The 24,032-nt window shown below is 45.5% G+C and overlaps 1 protein-coding gene across 3 annotated transcripts in view; it reads left to right on the forward strand.

The window, feature by feature from the left end:
* Positions 1-24,032, forward strand: part of LOC143297424 (furin-like protease kpc-1) — a 218,651-nt gene that overhangs the window by 110,336 nt on the left and 84,283 nt on the right. For all 3 annotated transcript variants that reach the window (XM_076609770.1, XM_076609773.1, XM_076609771.1), the window contains exon 4: positions 16,660-16,788. In XM_076609770.1, the coding sequence (XP_076465885.1) occupies positions 16,660-16,788 (129 nt within the window). The remainder of the gene's footprint in view (positions 1-16,659; positions 16,789-24,032) is intronic.

Genomic DNA, 24,032 nt, shown 5'->3' on the forward strand with positions numbered 1-24,032 from the left:
TCCAACTCCACAACCTCTCTCTCTCTCTCCCAGAACTTTATCAACTGCCTTTTTTGTCGAAACAGGTGTGTAAAGAAAACCATTGTTGGCTTTTATTTTATGTGACTGCGAAAGCTAATCAGGGCTTAAAGTACAGTTCGAAAAAGAAAAACTATCAATGTCCGCTTCTTTCCACACGTTCCTCAGTTATGTACTCCACTCAATTGTAATCAAAGTCGACGTGATGGTTTTTGTTTTTCTTTTTCGTTTTCTGTTCAGGTAACTATGGTGACAGGGCAAAGAGGGCACCTAATACATTGTGTACATTAGTACAGTGTTATCTTGCGAACATGTTACAATGATTTCAGTTGACAGCTCGGTTTGTTAAAAGGTTTTTTTAATGATTTTTTAATTTTTTTTTCTTTTTAGTTGTTGGGTTGTTGTTTTCTTGTTTTTTGTGTGTGTTTATTTTCTTTTTTTGGGGGGGTGTGTGGGGTGTGTGTGGGGGGGTTGTTTGTTTTGTTGTTTTTTCTGCGGAGGGAGGGGGGGGGGGTAGACTTCAGACAGCCGAGAAGACAGGATCAGGGGCGTGTGGGTGTGGGTGCCGCCCACACACTCTCCTCATACACCGTCCTGACAGTCCTTTTTCGCCCACACACCCCACTCTTGAATATAGACATCAGTGAAGGAGGAGACAAGGGGGCCCTCCCTTCCTCCCTGGAAATGACAGTTTGGCAAGCAGCTCTCGCATTCAGAGACGAGACACAGAGAGAGGAGGGAGAGAGAGAGAAAAATAAATTCCATTGACTGGCGGGATTAGGATTGGAGCGAGGAAGTTTTTTTATACTGCCAACACCGACAACATCGGAAAGAGAAATGGCGCGATGGTCCATTGACTAAAATGTCTGTGCAGCGGGGAGAAGGAAGGTAGGGGGAAACCCAAAAAACCTACAGCGTGTATGTGTGTGTGTGTGTGTGTGTGTGTACCAACGTCCGTCGGTTGGTATGGGCTCTTTAGGGGGGAACCACAGACATTGAGGGGTGGGTTGAGGGAGGTTAGGGAAGAGGGGATGCGGGATTTGTAGGGGGTAGGGACTTGCGTCATGAACGCACGCTTTTGCTCTTGATCTCTTTCTCTCTGGTTTCCTTTTATTATTATTATTATTATTATTACTAATACCTCAGCGTGTCGTCTAGGCGTCAGACAAGTGACCACACGCTTGATTCAAAAGCTGTCAACAGATAATACGATTGTCTAACTAACTTGCGGAGTTCCCGTGCGGTATCGTCGTAACGCAGTAGGAAGCATCAGTCAAACACTCGTCAGAGGAGACAGGCTTGCTTACTTACCTCTGTGACTGTGCCAGAAACTAGACAAAGAAATGACTTGATATCTCCTGCGGAGTCTGTTGCAGTCATTCTCACCACCAGTTATCAGTTCCATCTTCAGTCTTTTCCACCTAGCTGGAGGCAAGGAATGACAATGGAAGGGTTCTGTACAAAAGAAGCTGTTTTGATCTGGAAGAAAACCAAAGCGGTATAAAGAAAGGAATTTTTAAAAGATAAGTATCAAGCGCATATACATGCACGTAGGCAACCCCACCCCTCTCCCACACACACACACACACACCAAAAAACAAAAAACAAAAAAAACCACACACACACACTGTCGCGCGTGCGTGCACATATTTACAAGCATGCGCGCGCACGCACGCACATATGAATACAAATATGACAGGATGCATTTCCTCCAGCCTCTTGTCTTCTTTGGGTTGAGAGCTTGCCAAGACCTGAAGGAGCTGCAGCAGCGGGCGGTGTTTCCGGCCTAAGGTGATAAGCGAAGTATGCAGCAGAAGAGTGAGAAATGACCAGCTGTCTGGCACCCTATGCGTGCCCACCACCCCGCCTGCAGCCTGCGTGCTTCTTTACTGCCCTGGCTGAAGGCACCAGACAGGGAGAGAAAGAGACACAGAGAGTGAAAACGTTTACTGCTGAGACTTACTCTCACCTTTCCTCTCTCTCTCTCACACACACCTGTCATTCATACCTCCTCCTCTTCCATCTCTGTCTCTGGCTGTTTGTCTTTCTTTGTCTTGTCTGTTTCATTTGTGCCTGTCTTTGTTTCTCATTCCTCTTCAAACTCTCTCTCTCACCTACCTCTCTCTCACTCACACCTGTCATTCATACCTCCTCTTCTATCTCTGTCTCTGGCTGTTTGTACAGATCTCAGTCTCTAATGTCCGTTTGTGTCTCTGTCTTTGCCTGTCTTTCTCTCGTTCTCTTATTCATCTCTCTCTCTCCCTCTCTCTCGTTCTCTGTCTCTCTCTAATTTCTTATCTCCCCCCTCTCCCCTTCTCTCTCTCTCTCTCTCTCTCTCTCTCTCTCTCTCTCTCTCTCTTTCTTTCTTTCTTTTTCTCATTCCGCTCTCTTTCTCTCATTTCTGTGCTATGATCGCCTGTCATTTTACATTTCCCCTTCTCATTCGTTATCCTCTGGCCTGCTGTTGTTTACTGGCGATTTCTGATAACGATCCCTTGTTGTTTGCTTGTTTGTTTGTTTCTCATATCTGATTTGCCGTTCTTGAGTTTACCCTTCTTAGAATTACCCCCCCCCCCTCCTCCCTCTGTGTCTGTCTCTCTTTCCCTGTATCTGTCTTTCTCTTTCTCCGTCCCTGCCTTTCTCCCTTCGTCACATGTGTGTGTGTGTGTGTGTGTGTGCGCACACACACACACACACACACACACACACACACATATATATATATATATATATATATATATATATATATATATATGGAGAGAGAGAGAGAGAGAGAGAGAGAAACACGTGACGAAGGGAGAAAGGCGCGCGCGCGCGCACACACACACACACACACACACACACATACATTGTGTATGTGTGTGTGCGCGCGCACGCCTCTTTCTCTCTGCCATGTGTGTGCGTGCAGTGCTTAGGTGCGACGGCTCAGAAAAACAAGTGATCGCAAGGATGTATCATGACAGTTCGTAATCGGTCCCTGATAAGCGTTTTCGGAATGTTCTGCTTGCAAGACAAGACTGTCTCGTGTGCGTCTGTGTAGTCGAGACGTCTTCTGCTTTCCTGCCACTGCCACATTGCTGTTGTTACTTACTTCCCCTGATTGCTCTTACCTCCGCCACGACCACAAGAACCGCCACCAGAACGAGAAACTATTCTCTCTCTCTCTCTCTCTCTCTCTCTCTCTCTCTCTCTCTCTCTCTCTCTCTCTCCTCTCAAATTATCCTTCTCATATTATTTATAGTGAAAAAATGTTAAAGAACGAACACACGCGCGCGCTTACTTGCACATTGTAACATTGCCATGATTTTTTTTCCTTCTTTTATTTATACAAAACATGCGAGTCGTCCGTTAGCATGATCTTTTCTTCTCCCATGTGTATGAACTCATGATTATTTCTGTTTTCCTGTGACATCATTTGGGATGAAAATCTCCAGTAAACAGACTTCTTAAGTTGCATGTTCGTGTGAGAAGTGGTTAAAAAGAAAGTATGGTGAAACAGTGGGTAGCCCATTTCCTGAGCTCTCTGCAGGTCCTTGCCCCTCCACACAGATGTGTTGAATTATAGTGTTTTACACACATGCACACTCACTCTCTCTCTCTCGCTCTCTCTCTCTCACACACACATCCTCCTCCCTCAAACCAAAACTGTGAACCTCGCGTTACATGTTCAGAAAGAACGTCAGCTATGCGCTCTAGGGACTCGATCGAGACCCAGACAGATGGTGAACATTCCTCTTTCTCGAGCTCCTTTGCCTCGACGCCTGTCACCAACATAGAGATCGTATTGAGAAATGAGGACCGACATTGTACGGCAGAGATACGTCTGTACCAATTAGAACACGTGTGCTTACTTCGTTTAGGGACAAGGAGGACTTTAGGGCCTCGATGCTACAAAGTTTGTTTGTTTTTTTGTTGTTGTTTTTTTAATAGTTAAAATGAACAAAAACGTGTGACCACAGCAGTGTGTTATTGGTGATGATGTGCGGTCCTTCAAGTTTATACCGATGGCCAGTCCGTTCATCGATGTCCACGTGAATGTGTCTGGACTAAATAATAATGATAATAATAATAATAATAATAGTATTTGCAGTGTGTTTCTTGGACATTTTGTTCTTATCTCACAGATATTATACTGATTGCTTTGGTACCTTGCGGCGAGTTCACGTGAAGCAATTAGCTGTCTTTGCCGTAACATGTTCAATAGCTCCAGCTCTCTCTCTCTCTCTCTCTCTCTCTCTCTCTCTCTATATATATATATATATATATATATATATATATATATGTGTGTGTGTGTGTGTGTGTGTGTGTGTTTATTTTTATTTTTTGGTACCTTTTCCTCCTTATCCACCAGAGCTGAAATGATAAGGAACATCAGGAAAGGAAACTGAGGGGGGTGAATGAACTTTTAGGATCCTACATTGAGGTACGAAAGGGGGTGGGTGGGTGGTTCAGCAAGGGGAGGGGAGGGAGGGAGAAAAGAGAGATAGGGAGAGGTCCTTGCATCGCGGTAGAGGGACTGTGAACAAGGAAGGGGGGATGGGGGGGAGAGAGGTGGTACGGACGGACAGCCAGCCAGCCAGCCAACCAAACCCACTGCAGTCCTGAGGACATGCTTTCCAAAGACGAGAAGGACGCGCACATCTGACTTTGCACAACTGACTTTTTGTTGTGGGCTTTCACAGTTTGTATTCGGATAAAGTTAAAAGTTTACACTATCTATTTGTCACTACCCCCTTCTCTGTCTCTGTCTCTGTCTCTGTCTCTCTCTCTCTCTCTCTCTCTCTCTCTCTCGGTGTCAGACACACTTAATCTAATTTACTGCTCTATTTTGATTCACCCTACACAGGAGGTGAAAATAGAGCAAGGCTTTGTAATCTTGTTACGTTTCTTTTAAGGACTGTCTTGAAGGGGCCAACAGATTGTTAAAGTTCTCATCTATGACATTCGCTCAACTGTTTTGATAGAGAGTGATAGAGAGTGTGGGGGAGGGGGGAAGGAGGGGGGCTGCAACGCAGGTCGACAGAAAGTTCTTATCATATAAAAGGTGCAGTGAAATATGCGAGTTTAGAAATTAGAAGAAAGTATTTTAATCAAATTATTGTAGGATCAGAATACTTTTTTTTTGTTATTATTATTATTATTTTTTTTTTTTTATTATTACGTTGTTTGTTTTACTGTCTTTATATACGTGCGTGCGTGCGTGTGTGTGTGTATGTGTGTGTGTGTGTAATCGCGTGCGAACAGGCGCGCGTAACATATGTCCGCACTCTCGCCTGCATGACCACTGCGTCTTATTTTCCGTTTGGAAGCGTTGATGCTTCTGTTTTCCTCTGACTGGAGATTGGGAAAGAATGGGAAACAACAACAACAACAACAACATTAAGAAACACGAAGAAAGAAAATGAGGAAGCATAAGAAAGCGAAGAAAAGGGAAAGTAATCACAGGCGCTGGAAGGTCAGCGGACAATCAAAACGTGGTGTGCGGTGTGTAAATCAGCAAGCATTCTCATTTGGGGGCCAGGCCACTGAAGGCTGTGCTTTGTCTGAATCCACCACCACCACAGCCGCCACCGCCACCACCACCACCACCACCAGCTGCCTCCCACATAATTCCTATCTGATGAAGTGCCCGTTGACATATAGATGGAATTCACTTCCCTCCCTCCACCCCTCCTCTTTCTTCCCTCCTCGCCCATTGGAACTGGCACGGTTCTGGCCGTGCTAATTTGGAACTGGAAATACTTTTTGTTGTTGTTGTTGTTGTTGGAGGGGGTGGGGGGCGGGGGGGATATTACGTGTGCGCTTCGTATGCGCATGCGCGCGCGTGTGTGTGTAACCCATCGAGCTCAGTGGTGTAACCAACGTGTGTGTGAGAGGAGGAAAGATAGCGTGCATGCGTGCGTGCCACAGAGAGAGAGAGAGAGAGAGAGAGAGAGCGTGTGTGTGTATGTTTTTGCGTTAGTGCGTACGTGCACTTGCTGATAGTCATGTTTGCATGTAGAAGGTTAGCCGGTCTTTGAGGGGCTGGGTTTAGTATGTAGGAATTTATGTCATGTTTGATTGTGTCACGTTTATAATGTTTTACAACGTGTAGGTCATTCATCAGATGATGATACAAAGTTTGTTTTTCTTTTAGTGTGTGTGTGCGTGCGTGCGTGCATGTACGAGCGCATACATTTTCACAAAGTTTGGAGTTTTCTTATTGGCTGTGCAGGTCAAAACAAGATTCCATTTCCTAATATTCTACATCGAAATTTTGGCCTTTGTTTTTGTTGGTTGGATGGTTCGTTTTTTGTTGTTGTGATGTTTGAATATCTCCAGCTTCTTTCATGTTTATCCAGAATAAACAACCTAGACTTTCCGTCAGATGTACTATCATGTTGCCTTTCAGAAGGAAATTACTTAGAAAAGCAAAGGGGTAAACAAAAAAGATGCGAAATTAGAAAAAAAAAAGATGGGTTGAGAACATAGATATTGAAAGAAACATAGGCTCACAACAACAACAACAACAACAACAGTAAACATTGTACGATTTTCACGGAAAGAGGTATCAGCTGGAACTCAGGCAACATGGAACAGCTTGCGTTCCCCCCCCCCCCCCCCCCCCCCCCCTCAAAAAAAAAAGCAAGCCTGCACCCATCAAGGCACTTGTTTAGCGCGCTTGTATCTAGAAACCGAGACGGCAGAGAGATCTCAAGAGTGGTGTTATGTGGTGGGTGGTGGTTAGAAGGTGGTGGTGGTGATGACGAGGTGGATGATGTAATGCTTCACGTCCATGTGGGTCGGTCTTGTTCCACTTGGCTGCTTTTGCCCCGAAAACGTAGAGCAGTTGTAGATTTCTGTGGGGGTGCAGCAGTGCTCTGTGTGTGTGTGTGCGCGCGCGCGTCCCTGTGTCTGTGTTTGTGTGTTACAGGGGAATGGGGTAGGGGGGAGGCAATGACGAAGTCAGGGAAGTAGAAGGAGAAATAGGAGCTGGAGTGGAGGTGTGCTTGTGGTTACGTGGACTGAACTGGCAAAGAGGGGGGAGAGGGAGGCAGAGTGGAGGGAGGAGTGTGAAAAGGAGAACTGATACGTGTAGTGCCTAACCCCCTCCTCTGCTTAAACTCCATCGCTTTTGGCACACAGGTGCACCACACAGGAGAGTTAAAAAAAAAAAAAAGAAGAAAAAAAAAAAGCGCCACCGAGCCATTCCAAAAACTTCCAAGCCGTAGTTTGTGAGCAGTATTGGCTTCTTGTTTATCTTTAAACAGAACGTTACACAGCACTTTAAACACGGTCAATTGTAAGGTTATTCGGCTTCGTTGATACCCCATTGTTGTAAGACAGGACAGCTCTCTCTCTCTCTCTCTCTCTCTCTCTCATTTTTTTAAGTTTATCGAGAAGAGCAGGGAATCAGTTCTTGGGCGTTAGTGAGCAACCACGCTCAGAATAAGGAAGGAAATGGAGCTGGGTGTCTGTGTGTTGGGAAGTGGTGAGGAGGACTGTGAGCATGATGTAATGCTTCATGGACTTGACGCCTCGGTTCTGTTCCATTTGGATGGCTGCATCTATATTAACTTACCAAGCCTGTCGCGCAGGTGCACAGTGCTCCAGCTCTTCAGTAGCTGAGTGGCATTACCAGCTCGGGCTGGCGAGAGACAGAGGGGGAGTGGGGGTGGGATGTTGTTACACGATCTGGCAGGGTGGGAGGCAGAGGAGAGGAGGAGTGATAGGTGTTTTGCTAATCCCCGCTGTTAACCGACAAACTTCATCAAGTTTGGCACACAGGTGCACACAGCGAACCCCCCCCCCCTCCCCCCGTCTCCCCTCCCCCCTCCAAAAAAAAAAGAAAGAAAAAAAAAGTGCCACATCATCATTCGAAAAAGTGTCAAGCCATAGTTTAAGAACAGTGGGGTTTTTTTGTTTGTTTTGTTTCTTTTTTTTTTTTTGTTTGTTTGTTGTTGTTGTTTGTTTGTTTGTTGTTGTTTTTTTTTTTGGGGGGGGGGGCATTTTGCGGGTTTGTTTCTGTGTTTTGTTTTTAATGAATTTTAGGATATTTTCACTATATCAATATCACACTGTGTTAAGAAAAGACAGGCACAACAAAAAGAAATGTTGTGTGTTTTCAAGAGGAGCCAACAGAAGAACAAAACATGAAAACGGAACAGCTTGCCATCTCTCATCATCTCAAGAGAATAAGACAGGAAAAAAGAAAGAAATTGGGAGTACTAAAAAGGTAGCGAGGGTGACGTAATACTTCACATGGGTGGGATGCATTATGACCTGTTCCATTTGACTGCACGTGACATGTGTGCTAAAGAACGCTGCACTGTGTGTGGGTGCAAATCAAAATGTGTGTGTGTGTGTGTGTGTGTGTGTGTGTGTGTTTGCTTGTTCAGGGGTTGGGTCAGGAATAGAAAGATGGGAGTGGAACGAGGGCAGAAAGGGTAGGTAGCAGGAGTGGAAGGAGTTGAGTTGTGGTGCTGGTGGTTACAGCAACTGGCAGAGTGGGGAGGAGGAGGAGCAGAGGGAAGCAAAGTGGGAGGAGGAGTGATGTGTATAATGCGAAACCCCACTGTTGACCGACTTACTCCATCACACTTTGGGTGCATAGTTATAAAGGAAAAAAAAGTGCCACTAAGACTTTAGGGGGGTGGGGGGGGGGAGAGAGATAGAGAAGGAAGAAAAAGAAGAAAAGAAGTGGCAAGCTGTAGCAGAACAGTCTTTTTTTTTTCTTTTTCTTTTTTTTTTTCGTTTGCTTGGCTGCTGTTGTTGCTTGTGTGCCATTCCAAACAAAAAAGTGCCAAGCCGTAGCTTGAGAACAACCTTGGTTTTGTTGTTGTTGTTTGTTTGTTGTTATCGCCGTCGTTATAGCGAGGCAAATTTAGAATAGTTTTTGTCTTCGACACTGTCGAGGAGAGAGAGTGAGGGACAGGGTTGGTGACTGGAAAGGAAGGAAACGGGGCGGGGGGGGGGGGGGGACAAGAGGGAGTGGTACCAGAAGGGAAAAATATGAGCGAGATATAAGGAGTGGAAGAGTTTTGTTCACCGGGCAGAGTGGTGGTGGGGGAGGAGAGCCCCCGGTGTTAATCAATACTTTGACGCACAGGTGCACAAAGGGGTGTAGAGGAGATGGGGGGGTTGCCACCAACACACACATACACACGCTCGCGCGCGCGCGCGCGTGCCCATCCACACACACCTCTCACTCCCCACACCCGCAGTACATACATACATACTTACATACATACATACATACATATTCCATTAACTTGTACACCAGTTTATTATCAAAATACTCACAGTTTCTATTTCCAGGTGTGTGTTGCCCACACCTCACTCCTCCTCCAACCGTTGCGTGTCAGCAGCGCCGTGCCTGACGACGCTGATATTAATTTTCAGATCAGAACGAAAACATAACTTTGCATAATGAGGAAGTTGCCAGGCAAAGTTTCCGTCCAATCTCTCAGACTTGATGAAATTGTGTCTTTTCTCACCTCAAAAATACTCCTGTCCTCCACCTTCTGCACCCTCTCTGTCTCTCTCTGTCTCACTCTGTCGCTGTCTGTCGCTCTCTCTCTCTCTCTCTCTCTCTCACACACACACACACACACACACACACACACACACACACACACACATATACACACACACTCTCTCTCTCTCTCTCTCTCTCTCTCTCTCTCTCTCTCTCTCTCTCTCTTGGTGTCTTTCTCTTCTCTCTCACTCTGGCTCTCTCTCGCTCATTCTTCACTCTGTCTTTCTCTCGCTCTCTGTCTCTCCCTCCCTCCCTCCCTTTCCCCCTCTCTCTCCCTCTCTCTCTCTCTCTCAGCAACGAGAAAATGATGTACGCCGGCCGTTGATGCAGAAGGGCAAGGAGAAAATGATGTGCCTGGCAGTGCCAAGCAAGGAGAAAACGATGCGTGCGTTTCCGCTTTAGACAGAGGAAGGTAGGAAGGAGACAGTGGCAGCGATGTTGTTGCAGTGAGAGGTGGATAGGGGGCGCCCCAGTTGGTGTTGGAAAATGGGTGGCGGAGTCAGAGAAGGCCACTGAGCGGCCACAGCACCATGGGCACAGGATCATGATATTATTTGTTATACCTTGGAAGCTAGAAATTATTGTGATGCATACTGCAGTGTGTATGTGTTCGAAGCTATACATATACACGCGGGGGCGCGGGCGCTCGCGCACGCACACACGAACACACACACACACACACACACACACACACACACACACACAAGCACGCACCAGTGCACCTACACACACACACACACACATACTCACGGCCAAAAGGGGGGGGGGGGGGGGGGGGGGTGGTAGAGACGAATGGGAGACAGTGAAGATGTTTCGTGTGACTTTTGATAAATTCGATTCTCTGCGCGTAATGCGCCTGGAATCTCCACCTATCTCTTTCTGTTTTCTTTCTTTCTTTATTTATTTCATTTTCTTTTCTTTCTCTCTCTTTGCCCTCTTCTGTCGTGTCTGTCTCTCCTTTAATATATCTTCCCCCTCCCTTTCCCTTTAGTTCTGCCAACCCTCCTTCTCGCCCCCCCCCCCTCCCTCTATTATTCTCCCTTTTTCCCCCTAAACATTATTAACCGCGACGTAAATCAAGTGGATGTGTCAGTACTTTGGCAGAGCATATAAGCCCAAAGTGATAAGCAGAGAGGTTTTTGTTGGTTTTCTTTTGTTGTTGTTGTCGTTTTTGTTTATTTGTTTGTGGGATTGGGGGGGGGGGGGTGATGTTGTTGTTGTTGGATTTTGTTTCATGGCTACAGGATCAGCTGAAGTAAGTGACTTTATGGGATGGTTATGAAGTAGCGGTAAATCGAAGGGTTTGACCCACGTTTCGTTGTCATCTTTCCTTCTTTTTTTTTTCCCCCTACCTTCCTTTATTCTTTTCCTTTCTTTCTTTCTTCCTTCCTGCGCGCCTCCCAGCCCCCAACTCCTTCATCATCCGTTAAGTCAGTGGAGACGTAAACGGTTGGAGTTACTTACGTAACAGGGATTACAATGGCAAAGCGGAAAAAAGAGATGCCGATCAGGTCACAGAGCTGTGGGAATGAGGGGAATAGGGATGCATTCACAACCGTTTTTTTTTGTTTTGTTTGTTTTTTGTTTTTTGGTGTTGTTGTTTTTTTCTTTCTTTTCTTTCTTTCTGTCTTTCTTTCTTTCTTTCTTTCTTCATTTCTACCCCCTTCTTTCTTTATCCCCCGTCTTTGCTTTATTTCTTTCGATCTTTCATTCCTTTTTTGTGTTTGCTTTCTTTCTTTGTTTCTTTTTCTGTGTGTGTGTTTGTTTGTTTTTTCGTTCTGTCTTTTTTCCTTTTCAATTTTTCGTTTCTAGCTTCTTCTTTTTTTTTTCTTCTTCTTCTTTTTTTTTATTTTTTTTTTAACCTTAATGAGGGCATTATCATGCAGACCCGGGCTCAGGAGAAGATAATTCTATGCACGATACCACTGGAGTTGTGGGAAATTGTACATTTAACGATCAAAAGAACACGGGGTGGCCGATTAATTTGACCGTCAGGGGGGACCACGATAAAGACTGAGACAGGAGGGGGCGGGGAGAAAGTGAAGAGGCGAGGTGGGGATGATGGGACGTAAGGGATTTGTTGCAAATTGTCTTCTGCCCCCACCTCCCATTTTTTTCATTTTTTTCTTCTTTTTTTAAAAATTTTTTGCAATCCTCTGTTAATACTGTAGTGCAGGCGTCTTTTCCTTTCAGCACCCCCGTTCTTATGGCGCCTGCTTCTTTCTCTGTGTCTCTCACTCCCTGTCTGCCTGTCCCCCACCCCTCTCTCCTTGTCTCTTTCCATCTCTGTTTCTTTCTGTCACTGTATGTCTTGTCTGTCCGTCTGTCTGCCTGTCTGTCTGTCTCTGTCTCGACTACGTATTATGTTTCGCCAGAAATTCACTGAAGCGTCTTTGATAACGTTCATCGTGGGACTACACGGTGGGTCCCCTTTAAAAAGTGAGGACTGGCTTTCATAGCACGTCCGGAGTACGTCAGAACGCAGTTTAGATTCAGTGGAGAGAATGCGCCCACTTCGTCAGACTCTCAAGAGCTGCTGAACTGTGCAGGGAAGAGGAAAGAGGGGACATCGAATCGAGTTTTACGCTGGGGGAGGGGTGGTGGATGGTGGAAGGAATCGAAATAAGCGTAGTGCAGAAGAATACACAATCAACTTGCACATTCTAATCGCACGCATACACATGCACACACACATACTTTATCTCTCTCTCCCTCCACCCCCAGCCACCCCCCCTCTCTGTCTCTCTCCCTGTCTCTCTCTCTTCTCTTACACACACACACTCAAGCACACAAGCACACCAACTAACGTCTCCTTTCTCCTCCTTCCACACAGTGAACCGCCCCACGTTCCACCCCACCCTTTCTTCCACCACCACCACCGACCCACCCCCCTCAAACAGAGAGAAGCCATAACAATCAGATAAGCAACACTTGTTCAACACTCAGCACGTAACTTAACAACACACAACCCCCGTGACCCCCAGAAAAAGGGCGGTGCCTGGAACTGGAACCGCCTTTGTTGTTGTTCCAGTTGGTGATAGTTATGTGGGTGACAATACTCCCCATCCCCCACGCCCACCCACCACCACCCTTCCAACTCCCCCCCTCAGCCCCCTCCCCCCCACCCCCCCCCCTCCCCCTCCCCCCCCCCCCCCCCTCCCCACACACACATCCTCCCCATCACGACACTCAAGTGTTTTCAGCAACAACAACGTGGGTCTTCACTCACCCCTCGCCTCCACTCCCCCTCCCCCCTGCCACCCCCTGCGCCCCCCCACCCCCCACCCCCCTCCGGCCCCCCTCAACCACAAACCAGTCTGCAGATTGATAGTCTTTCCTCCCCCTTACCACCCTTCCTCTCCTGGTGCAGATCCACATACATTTTCGTTCCCTTCCCACTGTACCCAGACACTGACAACTGGGTCAGATAACGTCGTAGAGGTAAAGTGGGGGAATTCCTGTAGTTTGACAAGATGGAAAAGCCGAATAGAACTAGAAGTTGTATTGGGGGAGGGGGGGGGATACGAAGGAAGGAAAGGAGGAGCAACAGCAGCAGCAGAAGAAGAAGGAGAATATGGAGGAGAAGGAGAACAACAAATCGTTTTCAAATGAAATCTACCTACTGTTTACACCTACAATAGCGGAAACGACCACAACTACCACCAAAGAAGGAAGTAAGACCAGAGGGAGAGGGGGGAGGGGGGGGGGAAGGAGAAAACAACAAAAAGAAAAAAAAAACAGAGGCAAACAAACAAAAAACGAGGAGTACAGAGGATTTTTGAGCAGTCGGGAATGGGTCCATACAAAGCACTCGTCGTGTCAATACATCTCAGTGCTCTTCAAAAGTGTATATATATATATATATATATATATATATATATATATATATATATATATATATATATAAAAGGATTTGAAAAAAGATAAATAAGCGAAGAAAGAAAAAAAAAAAGAAAGAGAGAAATGAATGCCCCGTGTTCTCCAGACCTTGTCATCATGGTGATGGTCCTCCAACCCCCCACTCACTCCATTCACTTCCCCAGCTGTCAGCACCACACCACCTCTTAAGTATTCTGTGTTCCCCACCTTACTAATTCCCAACTACCGTTTCGCAGCCACAAGCAAATTGCCGGACTTGTGTTGGGTGAATTGGGGGTGTCGAGAGTCACACGTTTTCGCTAAAAAGTCTCCAAAGGACTAGTTTTGATTCGCTCGGTCCCCTTTTTGATTTGAAAAGAACGAGGACTGATAAAGAAGGTGTATAGTAGGGGAGGAGAAGGGAAAAGGTGGGCGGGAGGGGGGGGGGTTGTGGGGGGGGGGGGGGAGAGAGAACTGAGATGGGAATATGGGGGAAGTAGGGAAATAAGACACGAAGAGAGTGTGTTTGTGTGTGCTTGCTTGCACGTGTGTGTGCGTGGTAGTGTGTATGTGTGTGTGTGTGTGTACTGGCTCACATGCACTCAAATCTTTTTGCATAACACATTCGTTATCATTTGAAAACAATGGGGAGAATTGGAATTGTGTGTGTGTGTGTGTGTGTGTGCGCAAGCGCGCGCGGATGGGGGGATGGAGTAAAGGAATGTGTGTGTGTTTGAGTGTGTGTGTGTGTGTGTGTGTGTGTGTGCAAGCGCGCGTGTGTTTGTGCTTGGACATGAGCTGCGCTCGCAGTATGCTTGTGCGGCTGAAGGCGCGTGCGTGCGTGAGTTGATGCGTGTGCGCGCTCTTGCGCCTGCGCCTCTCTCCTTGGCCTAATCTAAAGTAAATAGGGCGGCTATTAGTTACAGCGATATCGCGTGAGACATCTTCCTGGCCGATCAGCCCACTGTTCGTGTGTGGCATGAGGCGTTGCTTGTTGGAATGCACAGCGTTTTCGTCTCCTTGACTTTTTATCTTCTCTTTCTTTCTTTTTTTTCTTTTCTTTCTGTCTTTCTTTCTTTCTTTTGAAACACTGTTAAGACCGAGAAGAAAGAGTGAGGAAGAGGACGTACATCCGTTTGTTATGTCATTGGGCTGACAAGCGAACTTAGATATGTGGACCCTCCTACCTGCCCCAGTGCCCCAATGCTTACACACTCACAGTGGATACCCAACACAGACACAGACGCGAGCGCACGCGCATGCACGCGTACTCACTCACGCACGCACGCGCGCATGCACACTCACACACACACTCAAACACACACACACACACACACACACACACACACACAGAGGAGGGGGGTACAAAACAGTTCAAAACTAAACAAAAACTCTTAACACTTCAGTCAAGTAACCCAGTTAGACCGCTCGTTTGGTTTGATTGTGAACGAGTGCATGGAACCAGCCTGAGTTTTTAAAATACCGTCCTAGATTTTGATGTGGCTGACATGCACCCCTGTCTTCCTTAACGACCTCTCCGAACGATTATTAGTTGTGACACAGGGAGGGTGAGAACAGAGGAACAAAAGAAGGAACAGAGCAAAAGTTCCCGTCTTTCTTTTTCCCTCATCCTTTTGAATCACGCCAACAGAGTTATGAGAGAAGAAAGGAGATTTCATCTGTTGCTTCCATGGAATTCGAGCGCTGTGGCGTACTTGCGTGTGTGCGACGCAAAATAACGTTTCCTTCGAAATATACGATCTCTTTTCTTTCTACCGAAACAGACATTTCTGCTTTTATTTCTCACTGAAAATGCGATTTTATCCGAGCTGAGAAATGCGATCTCCGTTTCTTTCCCGTGGGAAGAGACAGTCAGGCTAGTGCTGTTTTTGTCTGGAAATGAGAAGTATCAGGTTTCAGCCAGTGCAGAAGGAATCGCTTTATTCATGTCCAGAAATCTATCATATTTCTTTTCATCGTAGTGCAAACTGAATGGTGGCCTGGTTTTGAATTTAGTGTTTGTGCACGGAATGATCTGGCATTCGCGCAACACGATCTGGGTAGACGTCATGCCAAGTGTGTGTTGTACACACATCTTTTGACAGCTGAAGAAGGACGGATTCAGATGAACAGGACTCGTACGTGCGTGATCATGGACACACACCTTTACCCAAGATTAAACCAGCCTATATATTATGTTTTCAGAAGACGTTGGAAGACCCATTTACCCACATCTGTTTTGCGACAGATGGATCTGTAAGCAGATCCGTGTGTGGTGTATCTTTAAAGAGACATGTTTATGTGATGAACAGCTTTCCTTAAAACAGACGGGTGTACTTGGTGGGCTTTCCTAGCAGATATACACTTTATGTAAACAAACACTGAAAAGAGTTGTACATCAGACTGATCAGCGCGTGCGCACGCATATATGCATATATATTTATGTGTGTGTGTGTGTGTGTGCGCGCGCGCGTGTGTGTATGTGTGTGTGTTGTGTGTAATCTGTCATTGAAAGTGGGCGTACCACACATTATACTGGAGTGGCTGGGGTGTCAGCAACAAAGATAACTCAAATTAATGGACCCTTGTAAACACTTCGAAAGCAAACACACCCAAACTACCTTTTGAAAGCAGGCACGGTTGTTGTTTTTTTTCAAAGCAAACATGCACAAAATGTATTGCTATGGTTTTGAAAGCAGGCACACACACACACACACACACACACACACACACACACACACACACACACACACACAAAGTAAGAAGAGACATCAAAACAGACTCACACACACACACACACACACACACACACACACACACACACACACACACACACACACACACACACACACACACACACACACACACACAGAGAGAGAGAGAGAGAGAGAGAGAGAGAGAGAGAGAAACATCAAGACAGGCTCACTTAATGTTAAACACGTAGAGACGTCCAAAGATCCTCCCTGCTGGAAGTGTTTTGACAACAGACAAAAAAAAAAAAAAAAAAAAAAAAAAAAACAGCAAAAAAAAACAAAAACAAAAAAAAAAACAAAAACAAAAAAAAACAACAACAACAACATACCAGAGTGATTCCATACTCGTTAAAATGTTTTACAAGCGGAGACACATACTCCTCTGTGCGGCTGGCTGGACCAATAAGCAACAAGAAACAAGAACAGCCATACTCCTTGTTAAATGTTTTGAAAGAGAGAAAACCCCAAACTAGAGTGATGAAATCATGTGTGTGTGTGTGTGTGTTGTTTCAGAACCGTGGCGGCGGGTTGGACATGAACGTGATGAAGGCCTGGGAGCAGGGCTACACGGGCAAAGGAGTCGTCGTCACCATCCTGGACGACGGCATCGAGAAGGACCACCCAGACCTGCAGAAGAACTACGTGAGTCCTCACACTTTCACTGTCCTTGTATTCATTTCCCCTCACCCCCACAAGAAAAAGAGAGAGAGAGAGCCCGGAGCTTCCTTTTTTGAGGAAGTGTCTGGGTTTGTTCCAATGTACCTTTTATTTACCTGTGTGCAAGCTGAATCGGTAGCGCAAGCAGAATTGACTTGAAGTTGTGTACCTTGTGAACGGAGAGAGTTACCACTCTTTACTACTTGTTAATTATATAGAGATAGGTGGGGTTTTTTGTGTTTGTTGTTGTTGTGGTGGTGGTGGTGGTGGGAAATCAGACACTCTAGTTCACTTATGTTATGGACTGAAGGAGGAAGGTGGCAGAATGGTTAAGACGCTCATCTGCCAGTACAGTGAGTCCGTTAGGGAGAATGGGTTCGAATCCCCACTCTCGCCCTTTCTCCCAAGTATGACTTGAAAATCGAACTGAGCGTCTAGTCATTTAGATGAGATGATAAACCGAGGTCCCGTGTGCAGCACGCACTTGGCACACTGAAAATGAACCCATAGCAACATGAAGTGTTATCCTCTGGCCAAATTCTGTAGAAAAAAATCTATTCTGATAGGTACACAAATATGCCTGACTAAGCGCGTAGGGTTATGCTGCTGGTCATGCATCTGCGTAGGAGATGTGGTGTAGTGGTGTATATCACTGTATGTATTTGTCCGAACGCAGCTACGCCTCCTTGCGAAACTGAAGCTATGGACTGAACTGGACTTGTTAGATAAAGTGGGTTTTTTTTGTTTTGTTTTGGTTTTTTTTAATTTTTTTTGTATAATAAATTTAGAGATTAGGTGTGACATTCTTCTTCTTCTTCTTGTGTCAGTGAGTGACAATCGTTGTCACGTAACCCTTTCTCCTTCTCTCATTTCCATCTTTTAGATATTTATTTCTTTGTGTTTCGCTGTGTTGTTGTCAGTTCAGTCGCTATCCTTATGATTGATGAAACCGTGGTATCGACAACGCTTTCTGTACCCGTTTCTCTCTCTCTCTCTCTCTCTCTGACGCTCTCTCTCTGTCTCGCTGGTGGATATTTATGGAATACTATCTCATCTACACTTAATATAAACTCCAGTCTCAGTGTCCTCAAAAGACTGTATCATAAACATCTAATATCAGAGCTAAGTTCTACGAATCCTTGAAAAATTACTGAGACTGAAGATTACAAATGATGTATTCCCAATATCTCCATTCCTCCCTTCTTCCTCCCCCCCCCTCTCTCTCTCTCTCTCTCTCTTTCTCAACAATTTTTCCTATCTCTCCTTCTGCGTATCTCTTCCTTCTATTCCTTACATTCTTCCTCCCCTCTCTCCTTCACGTATATGCATACTATATTATTTTGTGGAGAATTGCGTATTTCTATGCCATTTATTCGTTCTTGTTGTTGCCATTCGATGTGTATGTCCCCTACGCCCCCGTTTTTTTGTTTTGTTTTTTTTGTTTTTTGTTTGTTTTTTGTTGTTGTTTTTTTTGGTTGTTGTTGTGTTTTTTTTTGGGGGGGGGTTGTTTTTTATTTTTTGCACTTCTTTTGTTTTGTTTTGTTTTTTGTTTGTTTGTTTGTTTGAGTCCTCGATCCCCCTTTCTCCTTTTGAATCACTTTACAGTGTTCCGTTTATCTTGTGTGTCACCTCATTGTTGTAGATGTGTCGCCAGCACCACCTGATCCTCGACGTCTGCTCTCTCTCACTCTCTCTCTCTCTCTCTCTCTCTCTCTCTCTCTCACACACACACACACACACACACACACACACACACACACACACACACACACGTGCGTGCGCACGCACATGCACATTCTTCTCTTTGCCGCTTTCCTCTTATTTACATTATCTCCGTCTTCTCTTTGGAATCGGTTTACAATGTTCTCTTCATCTTCAGTGTCACCATTGTTGTGCCAGTGTGGGGAGAATGCTCCGTTAAGTTGGGGATATCTCAGTGTAGGTTCGTCTAATTTGGTTTGGTGATGTGGCAAGGCATGGGTGTTGGTGAGAAGATGGGGGAAAACGAAACAAAGGGGTTGATTCAACTCCCTGAAAGCAAATGCCCTTCTTTTCACACTGTCTGTCTGTCTGTCTCTCTGTCTGCCTCTCTCTCTCTCTCTCTCTCTCTCTCTGTATGTCTCTCTGTTGTGTGTGTGTGTGTGTGTGTGAGAGAGAGAGAGAGAGAGAGAGAGTGAGTTTACGCGCGAAAACTTTTCAATTATTTATAATAGGTATTTATTTTCTTTGTAATCCAAGCACGACTTTGAAGCTGTGCAGCTCATTCAGTCACGAGAGCATACCATGTCCGTTCATCATGACAGACACACAGGAAGCGTGCTTGAACGGACATTGTGTTTCTCGTGATGAAATTCAAACTCGACCACAGTAAACAACCGTTTTGAAACGAAAAAGGTAAATGAATAACTAAGCAAAACGAAACGATAAACTAGAATAAAGCAAAACAGAGAACTGAAAGAAATTAGGGCGACCATTAAGTTGTTGAGAAGACGAGAAAGGAGACAGGGGACAGAGAGAGAGAGAGAGGGGAGGGGGGGTACGATGTTAAGCTGAAATGAGTAATTAGAGATAAAGGAATAAATCGACAGATATAAGCAAATTAAGCCACTAGAATAAAGCAAAACAGAGAATTGAAAGAAATTAGGGCGACCATTAAGTTGTTGAGAAGACGAGAAAGGAGACGGTACACACACACACACACACACACACACACACACACACACACACACACACACACACAGGGAGAGAGAGAGAGAGGAGGTGTACGATGTTAAGCTGAAATGAAATAGAGTAAATTAGAGATAAAGGAATAAGTCGACAGATATAAGAAAATTAAGCCAAATTGTCAGAACATTACAATGGCCACCAGATTTTTAGGGCGGGGGGGAGGAAACGGAGCTGTTGGGGGGGAGGGGGATCCATAGGAGGCTGGGGGAGGAGGGGCATTGAGGTTGAGTATGCCTGATTGCTCACCTGATGACCCCAATCGCCGTGGTCACTTGACAGGAGGGAAGGAGAGGAGTGATGGAGGGAGGGGGCTGCCGGTTAGTGTGCTAGGCTGCGGCTGACCCTTGCTGGACCTTCCCGAATGGAGGACAATTTGACGGTCAAGGACGTATTTCTTTCTTTCTTTTTTCTCTGTGTGTGTGTGTGTGTGTGTGCGCGCGCGCGCGCGCCATGGTTCGTTCTTTAGTTTACGTCTGTTCTTTTCACTATTAGTAATATTTGACGAATATATATATATATATATATATATATATATATATATGTATGTATGTATATATAATTTTGTTTAAGGGGGGAGGGGGGTGGAGAAGTCAGGAAAAAAAAGAAAAAATAGATAACTACAAAGAAATGCTTAATTAACATGCAGTTAGAGTTAACAGTAACAGTTAAATAATGACGATGATAACTAAAACCATGAACACAGTTCTGAAGTACATTAAAGGAATGTAGAAATAGGGCTATGAACTAATGCCTTTGAAAGCTCAACCATAAGAACCTCTGCTCGCCATTGTGTCTGTCAGAGTGTACGCATGTCTGACTGTCCGTCTGCCCCCCCCTCCCTCTCTCTCTCTCTCTCTTATCTATCTATCTAACTTTTCCATTTAATCTATCCGTCTCTCACCCAGTGCAATTCATTTGAAACTTTCTCATTATGTGATACTATCAGATAATGGCGGAGTTTTATTCAGTTTGTTGTTATTGTTGCTTGAATAATAGTGTAACGTGTTTCAGAACATATAGTTCATTACACGTGATGAGAGACAGACAGATCAAGAGGGCTCTGCTCAAATGAATGTCCCATAATTGAAATATCCCCCCTCCTCTCTCTCTCTCTCTCTCTCTCTCTCTCTCTCTCATTTATCCTACTGGGCTAATATCCCCCCTTGTCTTATATACTGTGCGAACACGCATGATGAAAAATCGCAAAAGGGAGGCTTTTCTTGTTTTGTTTTTTTGTTTCACGTGGAACGTTGGGGAAGCACACACACACGCGCGCACGCACGCATGCACGCACGCACGGGTATCAGTCTGGCTGTTATCATCCACATCAGCGTTAACGAACTGCAACAACGCTGGAACGGGTGGAAGAAGAAAGAAGGGGAGAAATATTGAAGGGGAGGAAAAAAAACCAGAGGGTTGTGAAGAGTGTGGACGGGGAAGAGAAAGACAGGTGATCAGACGATGATTGTTTGTCTTTCTCGAAAACACTCCTCGCGTGACGTGGTGTGTAGCGTAAAAGGGGCTTGTTCCTTGTGTGTTCGCTCTCTTCCTGTTGCTACTGTGGATGCGACGCGATTGCCTGCTAGTTTGTATCGGCCCGTTTCCTTCCCCTCTCTCTCTCTCTCTCTCTCCCTCTCTCTCTCTCTCTCTCTCTCTCTCCCTTCCTCCCGCCTCTTGTGTGCTGTTGTTTATTGGTGATTTATTTTAATTTTTTATAATGATTCCATTGTTTTTGTGTTGTTGCTTTCGGGTTTTCCCAGTTTCCACAGTTAACTTCAACTGTCTGTCTGTCTGTCTCTCTCTCTCTCTTTCTCTTTCTTTCTCTGTCTTTCTCTCTTCTCTCTCTCTCTCTCTCCCCCCCTCTCTCTCTCTGTCTCTGAGCCTGTCTCTACACCCTCCCTCTCTCTCTGTATTGTGTTTATTTCTCCCTCTCTCCCCCTCTTTCTTTCTCTCTTTCCCTCCTAGCCCCGCCCCCTCTCTCGTTCTCTCCTCATCTGTCACGTTGATCACTGCAGTATGATCGCCTTCCGTTGTATATTGTCCTGTCTCGTTCTTTATCCTCCGGTATTTTGTTGTTGTTGTTTACCATTGATTTCTCGTAATGATTCCTTGTTGTTTGTTTTCTTTCCTTTCTCTCCTCTCCGTAGAGTTACATTACCTCTCCCCCACCCCCACCCCCATCTCTCACTCACTCTCGCTCTCTGTCTCTCTATCTCTCTGAGTATACCCCGTTGTGTGTATGTGTGTGTGTGTGCGTGTATGTGTGTGTCACTGTGTGTTCACATCTCTGTGACTGCGTGTTTGTCTGTCTGTCTGTCCGTCTGTCTGTCTGTCTGTCTGTCTCTCTCTCTCTCTCTCTCTCTCTCTCTCTCTCTCTCTCTCTCTCTCTCTCTCTTACTGTACCCCTTCCCTGTCATTCTACCATCCTGTGTATTTCCCTCTCCCAGTGTCCTACTCATCTTTTAACAGTCATTCTGTGTCCTTGTTGCAGTTTTACACCCCATTTTCACGAGTGCAAGCGTAAAATAAGTATATGAAGAATTCAGTAATTATTGGAATAAACAAAACAAAACAAAACAAAAAAAAACAACAAACACAAACAAGTAAGTGAGCTATGGCGTAATCGAACTGATGAACAGTGACCAGCCTTAAGATAGAAATTTTAGTTCCAGGTTGTTGGGCGAGAATAGGGATGGGGGGGAGGGGGGGTACGGATTGGGGCTGCACAGTCAGTTCTGCAGACAGACACGCGTGCGGACGAAAAGGGAAAGAGCAGATTAGGTGACAGAGGAGTGGGCAGGAGTTAAACAGATTTCACAAGAAGTTAAAGACAGCTTCACAGCAGTTTGATATATTTACCCAGTTTATTATACGCCCCCCCCCCCCCCCGGCCCATGCCCCATCAAGAAGAAAAAAAAAAGTTCCCACTGAAGTGGTCCTTAACTTTGTTGTTGTTGTTACACTTGTGCATTTACAGCTTAGTCTTTTGTGAAGGACTGTGACTCTCAAACTTGGGAGGCAAGATTGCACTGGCTCTTAGTGCTGCAGCCTTGGGGGCTAGTTGGCTTTTGGGAACCATCCCAACGCCGAGTGTCCTAAAACCCTCTTGGCCGAGAGAGTGGGCATGTAACTTGGGCAAGAAACTCTCCACAATAATCAAATTCTAGCCTAAATAGTCTGGACAGCAGTTGCCTCCTCTGCTGTTCTGATGGTCATAGTTGGACGCGACTGACTGTAATATTATACAGTATAGCCAACGCGGAATTCGTCTTTGTGTCCCGGGATGCAAGAGCAGAACAGACAGACAAGACAGACTGACCGCAGGCCCGTTTTCCACTCGGCATTGGTTTGATGTTCTCTTGGGAAGGGGCATGAAACAGGGGGCTGGGCGGTTAGCCCAGACGGCTGGCCGGCTCCATTGATCAGGTCCTGGGCTTGAAGAACTTGCCTCTCTCTCTGGGGACCTCTTGTCGTTCTGCGCTACAGCGGAAAACTGCTGTGTAAGGGGGTAAAGGTTTTACTGGAACTTGCGTCTCTTGAGTTCTGTTGTTGTTATTGTCTTCTTCGATTATTCCTTGGCTGCTGTCTGCGTGATTTTGTGTGTGTGTGTGTGTGTGTGTGTTCAACGAAACACACACACACACACACACACACACACACAAAATCACGCAGACTTACTCACTCACTCACTCACGCACTCACATTCAGCTTACGCGCATTGAACATGTATGTTTTAGTTGTTTTTTTAACTTTACTGTGTCTGAATCTCTTTATGTCTGTTTCCCTTCTTCCCTCTACCTCCTTATTCTGCTGTCTCTGTCTCTGTCTCTCTCTCTCTATCTCTCTCTCTCTCTCTCTCTCTGTGCAAGTCTCTCTGGTGTGTCTGATTATCACCATGCAACAAACAGCTCCATAAAGTTAAGATTTATATGTGATGAAATGATGTGAAGTTCAAAAGATCAAGAGATGGATTTTTTTTTTTTTTTAATCCAAGCATTGGTGCGACATATTTCCGAAGAAAAGTATACACTATTTCAGAGAAACTGGGTCAGAGAGAAACCTTATCCAATACTGTTTGCCGTACTTGTTCTCTTTAATCCAAATTGACATATAGGTTACTCTTTGTAGTATTCAGTTGTGCACGTACATAAACAAAACACGCAATTTTTTCCAGGGGGAATGGGAGGAAAGCACACACACACACACACACACACACACACACACACACACACACACACACACACACACACACACACACACACACACACACACACACACACACACACGCACGCACGCACGCACGCACGCACGCACGCACGCGCTGACTTCGAAGGCCTGTCTGCATCAGCGGAGCGAACTGCTACAATGTCTGCAACATCGAGTGAGAGAAGGGGGTCGGGGGGTGTTGGGGAAGGGGTAAAAGGAGGGGGAGAGCATGAAGGAAGGAAGGAGGGTAGGAAAGACAGGTGATCAGACGAATGTTGTTTGTCTTTCTCCCAGAC

The sequence above is a fragment of the Babylonia areolata genome, chromosome 22 (assembly GCF_041734735.1).
Source record: "Babylonia areolata isolate BAREFJ2019XMU chromosome 22, ASM4173473v1, whole genome shotgun sequence".
Taxonomy (NCBI): Eukaryota; Metazoa; Mollusca; class Gastropoda; order Neogastropoda; family Buccinidae; genus Babylonia; species Babylonia areolata.